This window comes from Hyaena hyaena, unplaced genomic scaffold (assembly GCF_003009895.1).
Source record: "Hyaena hyaena isolate Hyena2069 unplaced genomic scaffold, ASM300989v1 scaffold_546, whole genome shotgun sequence".
Taxonomy (NCBI): Eukaryota; Metazoa; Chordata; class Mammalia; order Carnivora; family Hyaenidae; genus Hyaena; species Hyaena hyaena.
In genome coordinates this window covers 520,654-538,791 of record NW_024081179.1, presented here as the reverse complement: position 1 = coordinate 538,791, position 18,138 = coordinate 520,654, and the positions used below count along the sequence as shown (strand labels likewise).

General features: G+C 52.4%; 1 protein-coding gene and 1 long non-coding RNA gene across 3 annotated transcripts in view; both read left to right on the top strand.

Annotated features, from left to right (window-relative positions):
• Positions 1-1,870: 1,870 nt before the first annotated feature.
• LOC120247784 lies at positions 1,871-5,687 on the top strand. The gene is made up of 4 exons (XR_005532410.1): positions 1,871-2,213; positions 2,461-2,645; positions 3,654-3,775; positions 5,356-5,687. It is a non-coding gene; the product is annotated as an uncharacterized LOC120247784 (long non-coding RNA).
• A 2,831-nt stretch (positions 5,688-8,518) lies between these two features.
• Positions 8,519-18,138, top strand: part of PPP1R13B (protein phosphatase 1 regulatory subunit 13B) — a 91,792-nt gene continuing 82,172 nt past the window's right edge. For both annotated transcript variants that reach the window (XM_039255829.1, XM_039255828.1), the window contains exon 1: positions 8,519-8,776. In XM_039255829.1, coding sequence (XP_039111760.1) covers positions 8,768-8,776 — 9 coding nt within the window. In that variant the 5' untranslated portion in view covers positions 8,519-8,767. The remainder of the gene's footprint in view (positions 8,777-18,138) is intronic.

The following is an 18,138-nucleotide window of genomic DNA, read 5'->3' as shown; positions in this document are numbered from 1 at the left end:
ATGCCAAGAGAGCCTACCCCCTGCCAGCTGCCTTCCTTGGTGTACAGATCACCCTGTTCTAGCTTGTGTTCACGTCTGTGCGGAGGAGGCTGAGGTGGGCGGGTGAGAGAGAGCACGCACTGCTCCGCAGCTGGTCTTTCGCTGTGGGCATTTCGAGGTCGGGCTGGCGTGCCTGGGCGCCTAAGGCTGCAGATCAGCCACGAGCATGTCGGCTCGTCCCAGCATCAGGGACCCTCCCTGCCTGGCAGCAGCACCCCCCAGTACAAGGTATCAGCACATGCCTGTGTGGCATTCCCTGTGTGCCACACCCATCGCTTCCCGTAATCCAGGCAAGCATCCTTGTGGGAGACCCTAATATTATCCCCATTTTATTTTATTTTATTGTTTTTATTTGAAAATTTTTATGTTTATTTATTATTGAGACAGAGAGAAACAGAGCATGACTGGGGGAGGGGCAGAGAGAGAGGGAGACACAGAATCTGAAGCAGGCTCCAGGCTCTGAGCTGTCAGCACAGAGCCCGATGCGGAACTCGAACCCACGAACCGTGAGATCATGACCTGAACCAAAGTTGCACGCTTAACCGACTGAGCCACCCAAGCGTCCCTATTATCCCCGTTTTACAGATGAACAAAGGGAGGCACAGAAAAGTTGTGTAACTTGGCCAAAATTACACAGCGGGAACTAAGCAGCAGGTGGTCTAGTTCCACAGTTCAAGCTCATAGGTGCCCTGTGAACGTGTATTTTGTTAACTTCTTTATTGCAAAATGGATTCCTAAGCTCATAAAACAATGCAAAGTGTGTACAGAGTACAGGATTTAAAGTCAGCACTGGGTTTCATTCTTGGCTGTCTGCCTGGGGAAGCCCATCTCCATGAACTGCACCCACCGTCCCTCCAAACCCAGTGGGCTTGCCCAGTAGAGTGCCCTTGGTCAGAGATCAGGGAGTAGATCCCAGCCTCTCCTGGTGGCGGCCTTGGACGGGCTGTATCACGTGTTCTCCAGGTCAGGCCTCCCCTGGGTGCCTCTCTCTTGCGGGTGGCCTCCCCCTCCCCCTCCAGCCCTGGGGGCGGTGACGGTCTCCCGGTGCTGGCCCTGGAGCCCTGCACTCCGCCTGTGGCTCCGTTACTGCCCCATTCTGGAAGCAACCTCCCTTTGTAAATAACCCTCCTGGAATTTCCCTAATTTGCGGAAGCCATCTGTTTTCCCACGGGCCGCTGACTGATGTGACGCCATCGTGAATAACGGTGGAAGCTGGAAGCACCTGAGACGTGGGAGAGCACGGGGAGGGGGCTGTTTAGGAGGCCCTGCAGCGTCGCGGCGGGAGGTGACGCAGCCGGCGCAGGGGATGTTCGGAGGAAGCGTTACAACGGAGTGGGGGAAGGGCACGGCTAGGGTAGGCTGCTTGGGGAAGAGCAAACGCCCGCGGCTAAGTTGCGTTTACAGCCAGGCCTCGAACAAGCTGCCTGCGGGCAGGGAAGGCGGCCTCGTGGAGCACGGAGGACACAGATCAGAAACCAGCGAATCGTGGAGCGAGTCAGCGAGGGTCCCGGCCCAGCACAGACCTCCCTCCTTCCCACGGGGGCCCCGGGTGGACCCCAGGTCGGGGGGAGAACACGGCTGAGGCCTCAGGCCAGGACGAGGGGCCGGGGAGCCTGTGCACGCGCGCGTGCGTGTGCGCGCGCGTGCCAGCACCTGGCTGAGGCGCCGGGGAGCCCCGCCCACTGGGGGCGGAGCCTGCGGCGGGGAGGGGCGGAGCCTGCGGCGGGAGGGGCGGAGCCTGCGGCGGGAGGGGCGGAGCCTGCGGCGGGAGGGGCGGAGCCTGCTGCGGGAGGGGCGGAGCCTGCGGCGGGCGCGGCGGGCGAGGCGGCAGGCCCTCTGCGGCCCGCGGCCCGGCTGCAGCCCCAGCCCCCGGAGGTCCCCGCTCCGTGGCCCTGGGCAAGTGGCGAAGCCTCCTTGGGTTTCAGACAGCACCTGCCTCACGGGGTCCCCGCGGGGATGAGCGGAGGCTACCGTGTGCTGAGCATTTGCTGTGTCGCCGCACCAGCAGGCCGCGCCCGGCGCAGTGACCCGGCTGCTCCGACCTGGCGGCGGCGGCGGCGGCGGCGGGAGTGGGCCCCGCGCCCCAGCTCCCCAGACCCCGCCTGACGCCCCCAGCTCCTCGCGCGTGGCAGCGGCTGGGGCGCGGTTCCGGGCGTGCGGGCGCATTTCCCTCGGTGCGCGCGGCGGGCACCCCCCGCCCCCGACCCCGGCCCCGCCGGCAGAGCTGGCGCCCGCGCTGCCCTGTGCCCGTGGGTGGGGGGGGGGCGCGGCCACACACCACCACCCACCCCCTGCAGAGCTGGCGCCCGCGCTGCCCTGTGCGGGGCGGGAGTGGGGGGCGCGGCCACACCCCCCACAGCCCAGCGAAGCACGAAAAACACACAGATCGCTGGCAGTGTTCTTTTCTAACCTTGACGACAGAAATACTACTTCGTGCGCTACAAGAGCGAACGCAACCACGACTGATTCACAGCCAACACGTGCGGAAACGGGTTCTCCCGGGGAACTGAGAGTGGAGACGGAGCCCCCTCCCCACTGTCCCCACCTCCACACTGTGGGGGAGGGACTGGGGGCGCGCCGGCCACCTCTGGGGCGGAGTGGCTGGGGTAGGAGCTGGCCTGAGGATGGGTGCACGGGAAGGCATGCAGGCTGGGGAGCAGGGGCTCCTGAGCTCCGGCCCCTGGGGGGAGGTTAACCGCCCCTTGCTAGGTGTGGGGAGCCCTGAGGGCTGTGGGGAGCCGCTGGGGAAGTGGCCGGGTGTGATTTCCACTTTAGAAACACCCTTCTGGCCTTGGGGTAAATCAGCTCGGATGGCTCACGGTAGGGTGCAGTGGGAAACAGGGCTGGCTGGGGAGGGGGGTGAGGCCTAGGCCACGCCCAACATCTGGCTGGAGTGCTGAGTAGACGGCAAGGTGGGGTGGCCGCAGGCTGGACAGAGGCAGGGGGTCCTGAAGCGTGGCCCTCCCCAGGGACGGCGTGGCCCTCCCCAGGGACAGCATGGCCAAGCAGGACACAGCACAGGTCCTACGACTGCCAGCTCCCCAGGCCTGGGTGGAAGCCTCGGGGGCCATCGCAGGGCCTCTCTTTCTGTCGTCCCTAGGAAGTCCCCTTCAAAGCACATCAGAAAGGAGGCCGCTTCTCCACATCCACTTTTGTCCTCAATCCTCCGGAGGGGTTTCTCTCCTCCGCTCCTTCCACCCTCCCCATGGTGCCCTCTGGGCATCGGGAAACATAAACCAGGCCCCTCGTGTGCCCTGGAAACGTGCCAAGATAAAGTCCAGACTCATCATGGCCCCCAAACCCAAACTTGACCTTATCTCCCTCACTCTCCCCCCCCTCCCGTGAGGCCCCGGGGCTGCCCTCAGAGCGGCTGTAAGTTCATTCCCTTCTCGCCCGCTCTGTCTCTCCCTTCACACGGCCCTCCTGAGGAGCCCTGCAAGGCGACCTTCTCCGTGTTTCACTCCCGACTCAAATGTCACCTTCTTCTGAAAAAAGCATCTGTCATCTGTCACATGATCTGGCTTTATTATTATTTTTTTTAAATACACTTAACCAGTGTTTGAAGTTAATGTGTGTTCTTGTTTATCATCTTTACCATCTTCTCCCCTGACCAGAATATAAGCTCCGGGAGCATAAGGCCTGCGTCCGTCTTGCTCAAGCTTCTGTCACCACAGCCGGGACCAGGGCTGGGCACCCGGCGGAAACCCGGGTGACGCTTGCTGCCCGAGGGAAACAGGTGTGTTGCCGGCTCTAGGGTGGCTGGTTGTGACAGGTGGCCCAGGACTGAGCACTTGGGGGGAAGGTGGTAGAGATGAGTTCTCCGGGGCGGGGGGGGGGGGGGGCTGGGGAAACCTTGAAGAAGAGGAGGGATTTGAACCGTGACAAGAATTGACAGAGTGCTTTTGCAGGGACGGGAGGTGGATGACTGAGGACTTGGAGGAGGGAGGGCCAGGGTTTGGGACAGCTGGCGTAGGAGATCTAGCTGTGGAGGGGCGCCTGGGGCTCAGTCGGCTAAGCATCCAACTTCGTCTCAGGTCATGATTTCACAGTTCGTGTGTTCAAGCCTTCAATTGGGCTCGCCGCTGACAGTGTGGAGCCTGCTTGGGATTCTCTCTCTCTCTCCCTCCCTCTCTGCCTCTCTCTGCCCCTCCCCCATGTGTGCGTGCATGCACGTACTCTCTCAAAATAAATAAACTTAAAAAAAAGTTCCAGCTGGGGCGCCTGGGTGGCTTAGTCGGTTAAGCGTCCGACTTTCGCTTAGGTCGTGATCTCGCGGTTCGTGGGTTCGAGCCCCGCGTCGGGCTCTGTGCTGACTGCCAGCTCAGAGCCTGGAGCCTGTTTCACAGTCTGTGTCTCTCTCTCTCTCTCTAACCCTCCCCTGTTCACGCTGTCTCTCTCTCCTAGAAATATATATATATAAAAAAAAAAGTTCCAGCTGTGGAGCGCTAGGGACTCGGGAGATTGCCTTGGAAGAGGAGATTGGGGCCGTGCTCTGAGGGCTTCTTGTTATGGACTGAATTGTGCCCCTGCCCCCAGGATTCTTATGTTGAAGTCCTAACCCTTCTATATCCTCCGTAAGTGACTATTTGGAGATAGGGTCTGTAAAGAGGGAATCGAGGTTAAAGAGAGGTCATATGGGTGGGCCCTCATCCAATACGATTTGGGTCCTTACACGAAGGGGCAAAGCCACCCAGATGCCCACACAATGAGAACATTCCCAGCAAGGGCATGGCCATCTATAAGCCAAGGGGTGAGACCTCAGAAGGTCTCAGAAGACCCAGCCCTGCACACGCCTTCAACTGGGACTTCCAGCCCCCAGGATGGTCAATTTCTGTTGTCTAAGCCCCCCGTTCTGTGATCTTTGTTTTGGCGACCCTAGCAAAGGAATACAGGTCTTACAGCTTTTTATATTTTAATTTTACATTGTAATATTCCATCTGGTTCAGAAATCAAACATAAAAAGTAATAATGACCAGATGATCAAGGTCAACATCAACAGCAACACGTCACGTTGATAGTTTGTGCCCTTGATAAGATGTGATGAAAACGGTGCTTTACATAGATGATCTTCCTCCAAAAAATCCCAGAACCTCAGTCTGATTATAGGGAAAACATCAGATAAATCTCAAGTGAGGAACATTCTACGAAACACCCAACCTGGGGGGTGCCTGGCTGGCTCAGTCGTTGGAGCATGTGATTCTTGACCTTGGAGTCATGAGTTTGAGCCCCGTATTGGGCGTGGAGCCTACTTAAAAAAATAAAATAAAAATAATATTTTAAAAACCCACATAACCTGTACTCCTCAAAACTTTCAAGGTCATAAAAATACAAAGAACCTGGGAAATTGTCACAGCCCAGAGGAGCATGAGGAGACACGACATCTTAAATGTACTGTGCTGTCTGGATGGGGCCCTGGAACAGCGGACATTGGGTAACACTGAGGAAATCTGAAGAAGGTGTGGACTTAGTTAATCCTCGTGGATTGACACAGGGGCCTGGGCTGACAGTGTGGCACCCTAATGTAAGATGTCAACAACAGGGAAACAGGCGGGAGGGAGGCTGTGAGAACTCTTAATATACATTATCTTTGGAATTTTTCTGTCAGCCTCAAATGGTTTGAAAAATAAAGTTTATTTTTTAAAAAGTCATAGTGAAAAGTCTCACTCTGATTTCTGCCCTTCGTGCAGCGACCATCCCCACCCACAGCCACCGGTTTATTAGCGTTCTGTCCCTCTTTCAAGAATCCTTTGTGCAAACGTGAATCCAGACGGATTTTCTCCCTGAACGGCCTTTGGGTTTGCTTTGAAGAGCACTTAACCATTTTTTAAAATGTTTTTTAAGGTTTATTTTTGAGAAAGAGCATGACCAGGGGAGGGGCAGAGAGAGAGAAAGAGAGAGAGAGAGCGCGCGCGCACTTGAGTGGGGCATGCATAGGCGGGGGAGGGGCAGAGAGAGAGGAGAGAGAGAATGCCAGGCAGGCTCCGTGCTCCATGTGAGCCTGATGTAGGGCTCAATCTCACAACCACAGGATCATGACTTAGGCTGGGATCAAGAGTCGGACGCTGAACCGACTGAGCCACCCAGGCGCCCCTGCACATCTTCTTACGTTACACTGAAGTCTACATCCCACCGTCAATAGTGGTTCCTGAAGAGCCTTTTGTGACCTTTAGTCTGGGTGACGGGAGACAGGAGAGCCCTGCAGGGCGGGCGTGTGTGTATGTGACCTAGTTATGTCTGCGTGTGGGCTGAGTTAGGCTTGGAGGAGGGCAGCGTAGGGAGGCCAATTATAAACACACTTGGTCTGGATGGTGAGTGACAGGGCCTGGTGCGTGGTGGCCGCGGCAGGTGAGAGGAGAAGGACCCGCCAAGGAGCCCCTGGGGGCGGGGGCTCTGACCAGCCTGCCTGAAGGATGCATGGGGCCTTGGTGTGGGGGCAGGGCAGCCACCGCTATCTGCACCCGAGGGTCCTACAGGCAAGAGTGGGACCCCATGTGGGGAGCCTGGGTGGCTCAGTAGGTTAAGCATCCGACTTTGGCGCAGGTCATGATCTCAGTCTATGAGTTTGAGCCCCGCGTCAGGCTCTGTGCTGACGGCTTAGAGCCTGGGCCCTGCTTCAGATTCTGTGTCTCCCTCTCTCTACCCCTCCTCTGCTCTCTCTCTCAAATATAATAAACATTAAAAAAAAAAAAAAAGAGTGAGACCCCAATGGCTAGGCTTTCCTTTTCAGAAGAGTGGGCTCACGCTGACCACCTCAAGGCAGGTGTCCTGTCTCTGCAGGGCCCCGGCACAGCCCGACCTTTGCTTGGCGTAGTGGGCCAGCACCCACCCGCAGGGGTGATGAGCCTCAGCATGTCAGAGGAGGAAGGCCACCAGATACCACAGCATCTAAGCCGTCTCTGGTTACATGCAGAGAAACAGAGACCCAGAGAAGGGGTGCGAGTGGCCTAGGGCCACACAGGAGTGAGAAGCAGAGCTGGAAGAAGACCCAGGGTCTGTGACTTTCACCCATTACCTAGAGCCTCCTCTTCTCTCCAGACCCCACTCCCAGAAGAGATGTGACACGAGCCATCGCTGCCTGTGTAAGTTTGAAACTTCCCATGTGACCCCACTTCCGGAGCACCTACTGTGTACCACCAGCTGTGTGGGAGCTTCTCACACATCAGGTCTGAACCTCCCCAAATCCCAGGAGGCAGCCACTATTATTTCCGTAACCCCCCATTGTAGAGATGGGCAAATTGAGATAGAGAAGATGTAGCTTGGCTGGGATCACGCAGTGAGGGTGTGGCACAGGCAGTGTCTGTCTAACTGGAAAGTCTACGCTCCTAAACAGTAATCCCCGTGGCCTCGGAAGAACAGGGTGGCTTCCCGTGAAGGCTCACTCCCTGGCCTCCCCCGCGGGGCCCCCAGAGCCACACCAGCCATGAGCCTCTCAGTGGACAAGACAGACTACCGATGGACCCTGACGCCCCGCTGTCGTCTCCAAGACGCAGGCCCTTCCCAAGGCGGTTCGTGGCCCTGGGTGTTCAGGGCGCGGAGCGGCAGCGCCGCCGCAGAGTACACCACACACCACGTCCTCTAGTGAGGGCTCAAACGGCGGCCTTTGCCACACTCTGTTCCGTGCCCTGCGATGGGCTCTGGACACATGGCCCTGGTGGCGGTCACTCAGGCGCTCAGGCCACCGCGGGAGGTGCCACGCGAGACAAGGCTGTAAGAAGAGACCCCGTCCCCACAGATGGGGCCTGGGCTCTAACCGGGGTGGCCCGACCGCAGGGACGCTGGCCCAGGTGGGCACCTGCGTTCTAGGCCGGGGGTGGAGAGCGGGTGCGAGCGCAGGAGGGCCGGCGGATCAGGTGCCCGGGGAGGTGGGGGGGGTGTGTGTGGGGTGTTCCTGGGTCCTCCGGAGCCGGGCAGGACCGGGTCACGTGGGCGGCTTGGGGCGCACCACGCCCCTCCGGCCCGGCCCCCCCTCCCCCGCCGCAGCACCCTCTTCCACCCTGGCGCCGGGAACCCGCGGTCAGGCCGCGGTCAGACGCGGGCGCGCGCCTTCGCCGCGGGATGCGCCCCTCCCCCAGGCGGCCGTCCGGAGCGCGAGGTTCGAGTCCCGGCCTTGGTGTGACTCGCTGCAGGGGGAGCGGGGGGCGGCCTCCCCGGCCCTGCCCTTTTCCGGCCTCGGTTCTCCCACTCCGGAGGCCTGGGAGAGCCCGTGCTCTCGGTCGCGCGCGGCCCCGAGCCCACAGGCCGCCACGCGGGGCGGGGCAGCGGCGAGGCGGCCGCAGCGCGCCCGCCCGCGGGAGCGCGGACGCGCACGGGCGCGCTCGCACCTGGCCGCCGCGAGAGCGGGTTTGGGGGGCGGAGCCTGTAAGCCCCGCCCCCACAACCAGCCCCCGGGCCCGTCGGGCCAATCGGAGAGGGCGGCTGGCCCCGTGTGGGGCGACGCGCTGGGGGCGGGGCCTGCGGGGGCTGTGGAGAGAGCCCGAGGGCCGGCGGCGCAAGGCGGTCGGGCGGAGGCGGCGACGGCCGGTCCCGGGACGGCGACGCAGCGCGCCGGCGGCCGCGACAGGGCCGGTCAGGCTCCGCAGCCCGCCGCAGCCGCAGCCGCCGCCTCGCCGCTGAGGGCCCGAGATCGCGGCGGCGGGTGCGCGGCCTGTGAGGACGGTCGGAGCGGCGGGCGCGGCGCGGCGCCGAGCGTCCTGTCAGGCGGCCGAGGGCGCCGCGGACCCGCGCCGCGATGATGCCGGTGGGTGCGGGCGGCGGCGGCTTCCTCCGCGGGCGGCGGGCCAAACCTCCTTCCTCCCGCGGCTCCCCGCCCCCGGGGCCCGCGCGAGGCAGGGCGGGCGGGCGGGGAAGGAAGTGGCCTGGCAGGCGCGCCCGGCCCCGGCGCCCCCCGGGCGGGCAGGTGGGGGCGGCGCCGGGCTGTCAGCGCGGACCCGGCCGGGCCAGGCAGGCCTGGGGCCGGGGTCGGGGTCGGGGCGAGGATCGCGGCGGGTGCTCCCCGCCCTTGCGCCGCGGGGTCCCACCCCCATCGCCCGCTCCCCCGGGCCGGCGCCCCCTCGGCCGCGGTCGGCCCTTGTGCCGACCCTGCGAGCCGGGAGCTGCCCGGGAGGGGAAGCAGGAGGTGAAATTGGAGCCAGTCGTGTTTTCCTCGGTTCTGGCGGGTGGTCAGACGGGCCGGGGGGGGGGGGGGCGCTGCCGTTTGGCGCCCGCTCGGTTTCGGGGTCTCGCGGCGCCCGAGTGACCCCGGTGTGAAATTTGCAGGGGTCGCGTCCGCAGTCGGCGGTGTGTACACCTCCGTGTGGCGTTCCCACGCTTGGAACCCCGGATCTGTCCCCGGTCCTTCCCTGAATCTGAAATTGTGTGGCGTTTAGGAATTTACGTGGGGAATGGATTCGGAGAGCCATCTTAGGAATTCCCCTCGGCCGCGTCCTGCGCGCCCGTACGTGGTGCTTTTAGTGGCCTGTCGTCGCTGTGTCCTGGAGGCTGAGCGGGGTTCCGGGTGGCGGTGCCGCCTTTGTCCTGTCCTCAGGGATGCGTTCTGCTAGCGAGAAGGCACTGTCGTTAGAGTTGCCATTTCCTCTACCTGCAGTCTAAGTCGCAGTGGGCGCTGAGTTGTCGTGTTTCTCATCTGGATTTTCTGTGAGATAAATGCCATGACTTAGGGGAAAATGTAGGACTGGTGGCACCCAGATGGGCGTATTGGTTTTCTGAGTGCCTTTATTTTATGGTAAAATTCTGAAACGCATTTATAGGAAAGTAAGAACAAAATCCTTGTTTCGACCTACAATTTCTACGTTGGGAATCCCATTTCTGAAGGAAAGCACCGTTTCTCTGCATTTTCAGCCTGGAGGCTGCTCTTTTGCAACGCTACACTCAAGGACGTTTGGATTAGAATCCCCCCCCTCCCACCCCGCCTCATCTTTCGGGTCCTTTCCTGTCGCTTGCTAATCTCTTCCCCCCTTTTTTGAGCGGATTCCAGCACATCGTGTTTGCAGGGGCTTAAGCTTCGACCTCACGGATCCGTAGATCCTTCTTTGGCATCAGGGCTTGTTGGGTTTCGAAACGTTGGGTTGAAAATGAATGATCGTCTTATAATGGAAGGAGAGCTGGGTGAGGATCAGACGTCCGAGTTGGGTCCTGGGTCTGCTACTTTTTATCTGTGTGACCTTGAACAAGTCAAGGTCTCAAGCCTGGAATTACCTCTAAAGTAGGAGTAAAAACACCCCAGTGGCCGAGGGCTTTTCCTGAGGATCAAAAGGATGCTGCGCCCAGGGTGCTGGTCAGACAGAACGCCGGGCACCGCGTCTTGTTGGTGCTGCGGCTCTAATTTTAACCGCTGGAGATAAGGCATCCGGAAGCCGTTCCTCCTTCCTTCCTGGTTCTTGCTGGCCAGTGTGGAAAAGGCGGTATGGTGTTTGGAAATTTTGAAAGCAGGTTTAGTTAAATACCGTGCTGGTTAGTTGTACTCTGTACTGCAGTAAGGTTGGAGGATATCTAGGAAATTTTGATTGGCTTCATCATTGTGTAATGTTTAATTATAGATACCCTGTTAGGGACCTGGCTTACATTTTCCATATGGTACGCTGAGACATTTTACCTCCGTTGCACATGGTGAGAGTTTCTAGTCTCTTCCTTATCGTGTTTCTTTTTTAAGAAGTGTGCTTAGCTGGCTTGGGAAATTTCATGATACTCAAAATAATCAAATACTACTTTAAAAAAATTAAGTCTGTTAGCTATTTAAAACACACTGCTTGTGTTTTAAAATGCCTTCTAGAAACATGGTATTTCTCCTAGTCTCTCTTTTGTGGCCTTTAGGTCTGTATTTCCTTCTTGATCCCTAGAAATACTACTTGTAGGATTGAGTCCTTCCTCTGTTAACACAGTTGGAGCTGGTTGTAAATTTAAGAGGTTTTACAGACATGGCATTGTTACTTGGTCCCATCTTAAACTATGTATCCAAGATGTAAATGGTTTTCCTTACTTCATTCTGAATTTGGTGTTCATCATCATGCTGAATCACCAAAGGAAGATTGGATCATATTTTGCATACTTTGTATAGAGTTATACGTACTTTTTTCCTCCTACTTCATGTTGGGTTTTTTGTTTAAAATTTTTATTTAAATTCTAGTTAGTTAACATATAGTGTAATATTGGTTTCAGGAGAATTCAGTGATTCATCATTTACATGTAACACCCAGTGCTCATCACAAGTGCCCTCCTTAATACCCATCACCCATTTAGCCCGTCTCCCCACCCACCTCCCCTCCAGCAACCCTCAGCTTTTTCTCTAGAGTTGAGTCTCTTATGGTTTCTCTCCCTCTTAGAGCAGTACTTTCTAATAGGAATGTAATGGGAGCCACGCAAATATGATTTTCTAGGAACTGCATTTAAAAAAGTGGTATTTTGGGGCGCCTGGGTGGCTTAGTCGGTTAAGCATCCGACTTTCGCTTAGGTCATGATCTCGCGGTTCGTGGGTTCGAGCCCTGCGTCGGGCTCTGTGCTGACTGCCAGCTCAGAGCCTGGAGCCTATTTCAGAGTCTGTATCTCCCTCTCTCTCTCTGACCCTCCCCTGCTCACGCTGTCTCTCTCTCTCTCCTAGAAATAAATAAAAAATATTTTAAAAAAGGTGGTATTTTAGTAATGTTTTTTGTTATGTTACAATTTTTGTAATGTATATCAAAAGCATTGTTTTAACATGTTAGCAATACGGAAAATTTACTAATATATTTTACTTTGTTTTTGTTTTTTTACTAAGTCATTGAAATCTGGTGTGAATCCAGTGTGAATCTAGTGAAGTTTGATATTTATAGCACATATCAGTTTATAGTAACACATCTCAACTGCTAAGTAGCCACATGTAGTTAGTGGCTGCCATATTGGACAACACAGGTTTAGAGTATATTTATTTCAGTTGTTTGAGAATTGGCAGTTAGTGTTGTAGTGTCTGTGCTAACTTTTAATTGATCGGATGGTTACTGCAGCACCCAGTCTCAGCTGTGGGCAGTAAAGGGGAGGGTATCTGGCCGTGTTCTCATCTGACACAATAAAGCCTTTGAATAAGTCTTCGATTTTCCTGTTACGCAAAGTTCCAGGACTATTTACTTTTAAACAAAGTTACATTTTGGAATTTTCCCTTATTAAAATAGTATTGTGTTCTAGTGTCTGTAATCATTCACCTTTTTGCCAGTGGATGACATTTTTAAAATGTTTTCCCCGGGCAGTCGGGTGGCTCAGTCAGTTGAGCATCTGTCTCTTGATTTTGGCGCAGGTCATGATCCCAGGGTCATGGGAGCTGTGGTGAGTGTGCAGCCTGCTTGGGATTCTGTCTCCCTCTGCCCTTCTCCCTTATTCGGGCGCATGTTCTCTTTCTCTCTTTTAAATAAAAAATTAAAAAAATTAATAATCGAAAAAAAGGACTAAACTTGGGTCTCTTAACTCCCATTCCAGAGATGTTTAAAATAAATAAAACTGTTTTCCTAAGAAGAAATGGGTTGTACTTTAAAGATTACTCGTTGGCTTGTGCAAGAATGTTAATAAAGATAGCCTGGTTCAGAGCATGAAAAGAATGAAAACCGTCTTGCTCATTGGTCAGCATCTTTCTTTTCAAAAGAGAGCAAGCATTTTGCAACTGGTAAAACTTGTGCGAAGGTGAAATATATCTGAGGAATGTTGCTAAGGATACTTTTTTCTCTTCTGGAATGTTGACGTGAGTAAATGAAGTTCTGTGGTTCTAAAGTGTTTTATTCATAAGGGAAGTACTCTGGTGTTTTGGCAATGTTTGCAGCGAGACTCCCTACCTACAGTAGGCACCACACAGTATGACTAGCTGATTCTACTCCTTTCTGTTCTAGGGGCCCTTTCAACGTATTGATTATATAGGCTGTGGGTTAAATTAATTTGTGGTTAACATTTAGCTTTCATTAAACATTCACTTATTTCAGATACTTCCTAACTATACAGAAAAAATTTTGAGGTATTAGGTCTTTCTTTCTTTCTTTTTTTTTTAGATGCTTGTTTTTGAGAGAGAGAGACAGACAGACAGACAGAGACAGAACATGAGCAGGGGAAGGTCAGAGAGAGAGGGAGACACAGAATCTGAAGCAGGCTCCAGGCTCTGAGCTGTCAGCACAGAGCCCAGTGCAGGGCTAGAACTCATGAACTTGGAGATCATGACTTGAGCTGAAGTCGGACTTTTAACCAACTGAGCCGCCCAGGCACCTCTGGTCTTTTCTTTTTTTAAACTATCAGCTGTCATGTAATTGATAAAACAAACTGGAAGAAGGGAGAGTTAGGTTCTAGTCCCTAGTTTTTAGTAATTGTGTAAGCTTTGGACTTCATTTCTTTGGACCTCAGTTTCTCATCTGTGAAATGAGTTGGTCTTAGTGATTTCCAGCTGTTTATGGTTGCCCCAAGAGTTAATACATAGGTACTTTCACAAAGGTCAGTAATCAGGCTACGTCAAAGGTTGAGGCAACCTGACACTTGTTTTGACAGCCCTAATAGTAAACTTGTTCACGGCCCAAGTATCTTTGTGTGATAGGGCAGATAAGAACTCAGTAGGTGTTCACCATTATTGTTAATTAATAATTTAGTCACTTGATAGGCTTGAATTGTATCCTAATTTAGCAAACAGAACAATGACGACTAGAGAAGATTTAAAGAAAAAAAAATTTTTTTTAGTGTTTATTTTTGAGAGAGAGCGTGAGTGGGGGAGGAGCAGAGAGAGAGGGAGACACAGAATCAGGCTTCAGGCTCTGAGCTGTCAGTGTAGAGCTGGATGTGGGACTCGAACTCACAAACCACGAGATCGTGACCTGAGCCGAAGTCAGACGCTCAACCGACTGAGCCACCCAGGCGCCCCAAGATTTTTTTTTGAAACTCTGGTTTCCTTAAAACAAATATTACAGGCATAATATTGCCATTTAAAATAATTCCAGGCTTTAGATTGCCCACAGATTCATAAAAAGCAAAGCAAAGTCTCAGTCACACACAGGTGTGTGTGTAAAAGCTTGTCTTACAGTTTTATTGAATTTAAGAATCGTCTGTACAGATAGCTCTTAAAGGCTGCAGTATTAAATGTGGCTCTACCTTCCTATAGCTCGGTTTGGTAATAGTGAGTACTCAGTGACTGGTATTTGTCATCAGGCATTAAGGCACTGTGTCATAGGTTTTGTGTTGGTGTCTTTGTTTTTATGGAGAACTGAGGCTCGAGAAGTAAAGAAACTTGGCTAAGGGGCTCCAGCTAGTAAGTGGTAAAACAAGGTTTGAAAACAAGCTGACTCAAAGCCTTTGCTCCTGTCCTTTGTGTCGGTCACTTGGGAAGTTTGCTGTAGTGAAGGCCTTTTGCTGTGGCTGCTAGTGAATTGAGTTGGGCTAAATTTTTCCCCTTAATGCTCAGACAGAGCTTAATATTTAAAAGAATCCCAAGGTGAATCCTTTTTTAATGCCAGTATAGTCAACATACAGTGTTATGTTAGTTTCAGGTGTGCAATATAGGGATTCAGCACTTCCGTGCATTACTCAGTGCTCATCCTAAGTGCGCTCTTAGTCTCCTTCACCGGTTCCCCCAGCCCCATCCACCTCCCCTCTGATGGCCATCAGTTTGTTCTCTGTAGTGAAGAGTCTGTTTTTAGGTTTGCCTTTTTCCTTTGTTTTGTCTCTTAAATTCCACATATGAGTGAAGCCGTATGATATCTGTCTTCCTCTGACTGACTTATTTCACTTAGCATTGTACCACTAGCTCTGTCCATGTCATTGCAGATGGCAAGATTTCATGTTTTTCTGGCTGAGTAATACTCCAGTGTGTGTGTGTATCTTTTTAAATTAGTGTTTTCATATTCTTTGGATAAATAGTAGTAGAATTGCTGGATCATATGGTAGCTCTACTTCTCACTTTTTGAGGAAACTCTATACTGTTTTTCCACAGTAACCGCACCAGTCTGCATTCCCACCAACAGTGTTCAAGGGTCCGTTTTCGCCAACACTTGTTGTTTCTTGTCAGAGCCCGATGCAGGGCTTGAACCCATGAACTATGAGATCATGACCTGAGCCAAAGTCAGACGCTTAATCGACTGAGCCACCCAGGCCCCCCTGAATTTTTAAGTTTGTTTTTTTGAGAGAGCACGGGTGAGTGGGGGAGGGGTGGAGAGAGCTTATCTGTGCAGAGCCTGATGCAAAGCTGTATCTTACAGCTGTGAGGTTATGACCTGAGCCGAAATCAGGAGTCCAACGCTTAACTGACTGAGCCACCAGGTGCCCCAGCAAGGTGAACCTTTTTAATAAAAAAGTGATAGTTTTCATCATCTTGAGTTTGGGGACAGCTCTGTTTAAAAATTTTTTTTTTATTATATTTATTTTGAGAGGGAGAGAGACAGAGAGACAGAGTATGAACGGGGGTGGGGCAGAGAGCAAGAGATACACAGAATCCCAAGCAGGCTCCAGTCTCCCAGCTGTCAGCCCAGAGCCCTATGCTAGGTAGGCTCAAACACACAAACCGTGAGATCGTGACCTGAGCCAAAGTCAGACGCTCAACTGACTGAGCCCCCCAGGCGCCCTGGGACGACTGTTTTAAATGTAAATGTAATTTTCCTTTCTCAGCATTCTACTTTAAACCTACTATACCACTGTATATGCCTTAGAGTTACTTAGGATTTTTAGCATAATAGGAACTTAAATTATCATCGTGTTAATTTGTATTGAAGTTATGTAACTGGCTGTCAACATGTGTTGTGTGTGTGTTTTCACAGATGGGCAATAATTTTCAGCAAAAGTTTGGTGGTATTTTGGTGCCCAGAAGTATTGTTGCCATAGTTATTTCACAAGCAGTGGTTCTAGGGATGAACTTAGAAATGGTGATAACCAAGTTCTGTTGTCACACTTTCTTGGCCCAGTGGCTTTATTTCACTGCAAATATAGCTGTATGGCTGCTGTTCATAGTAGTTGAGAAGCAAAAGCTACTGTTACTGGATTTTGTAAAATAAAAATCTACCTGGTGACAGGTAGAGCAGTAAAGGACCGTGAAAATGAGGTTGTTCTAAAATTAATAAATGGAGTACCTGGGTGGCTCAATTGGTTAAGCTTCGTACTTTGGGTCAGGTCGTGGTCTCACGTACATGGGTTCAAGTCCCGCATCGGGCTCTGTGCTGACAGCTCAGAGCCTGGAGCCTGCTTCAGATTCTGTGTCTCCCTCTCTCTCTGCCACTCCACTGCTCACTCTGTCTCTCTCTCAAAAATAAGCAAACATTAAAAAAAATATTAGGGGTGCCTACATGGCTTAGTCGGTTAAGCATCTGACTTTGGCTTAGGTCATGGTCTCACATTTGGTGAGTTCAAGCCCTGAATCGGGCTCCATGCTGACAGTATGGAGTCTTCTTGGGATTCTCTCTCTCTCACTTGTTCTGTCTCTCTCAAAATGAATAAACGTAAGGAAGAAAAAAAATTTTAATAAAAAATTAAAATTAACAAATGACATTTGAAATATTAGTGTATAGTTCAGTACAGGATCTTGCTAGTAGGATTGTTAGTATATCTACAGAAAATGTTAACTGAAGTTTTGGTAGAATCATGATCTATAATGTATGTCATGATTTAACTGTCATAGCTGAAGCAGATGCAAAGGCCCTGTGGTAGGTCCACGCCCAGCATACTGAAACAAAAGGAGCCCTGTGTGGCTGGATCAGAGTGTGTGAGAGGGAGAGTGGGGGAGTTTAGGATCTTTAGGACCTTACAGGTTATTCATACAGGCTATTTTAAAGACAAAAGATACGGTGAGAAATTTCTATTGGAAGAAATGAAACAGTGGTTTGTTTTTTGTGTTGTAAGTTCTGAATAGCTGGCATTGCCAAGGTGTAGCAGGCGAGTCCCGGTGTCCATCAGTCCCAGGGTTCTGGCTTCACCAATGAGCTCTCTGACTTTGGGTAAAGTTACTTGACCCCTCAATTCTTAAACTGAGGATAATAATAGCAAATTTATCAGGTGATTAGGAGGATCAGGTTGATTATTATGGTGAAAGGTGCGTGGTGTGCAGTAAATGCTCAGTAGATGTTAGTTGTTTGGGATGAGTCTCATTTCCTCTGGGAAGCCTTTACTACCTTTGCCTTGCCCAGATCTACTAGTAGGGATATTCAACCTGGTGCGTCTTTTTCTTCTAAGCTATAATTCATATACCATACATTCATTTTTTAACATGTACAATTAAGTGGTTTTTAGCATATTCATAAGGGTGTATGGCTGTCACCCCATCTAACTCCGAACACTTGGCCTGAAGTGTCTTTGTTGTACTCGCCACACTTGCAGTTGAAACATTCGTTTGTGTGACTATTTGGTTAATGTCTGTTCTTGTCCTTGGCTGTAAGTTTCATGAGAGCAGATGCTGTCTCTCTCTGTTTGCCCCTTACTACCAGTGCCTGCCCAAGGGACCGGCCACGGAGTTGGTGTTCAGTGACAGTTTGTTGAATGAAAAGAGAAATCATGTGTATAAAGTAATTTGGACACCATTGTGAAGAGGTGTGTGTGTGTGTGTGTATGTGTGTGTGTGATGGGGTTCACACTTGATCCTGTGGATGGTCAGAAACCACCAGACATTTTTAAAAAGTGCAGCGATGTAATCAGATTTGTAAGGAAGTGGGATAATTCTGAAGCCAGAGAGAATAGACTGCGGAGCCAGGGAGCCTGAAAAAGCAGGAATGGCAGTCAGGAGACCAAGTGGTGCAAGCCAGACTTGACCCGAGAGATCTGCTCAGTGGGTAAAAGAGCACCACTGGAGTGTGTATGCGTGTGGCAGTGTGGGCATGATGGCTTGTGAGCAAAGACCCACGTGTAAGTGTGCATGTGCTGGAGAGAGACAGGAAGGAAGTACAGTGGCTGGAGCCGAGGATAACAGGTTCATTGCGTCAGCAGCCAGGCTTGTCTTTCCTTTAAGATAGAGACCTCTTGAGAAGGAGTCTGTTTTAAGGGCTTAAGGGGACCAGTGACCTTCATTTTGGTTGTATTGAGCTCGAGATGTCTGCTGTATCCAGAAGGGGTTACGCTGGAATCTTAGGGAAAATAAATAAAAAGAAAAATCATTGGCCCTGTGTTAAGTGGTTTTTAACGTTGTGGTTCAGG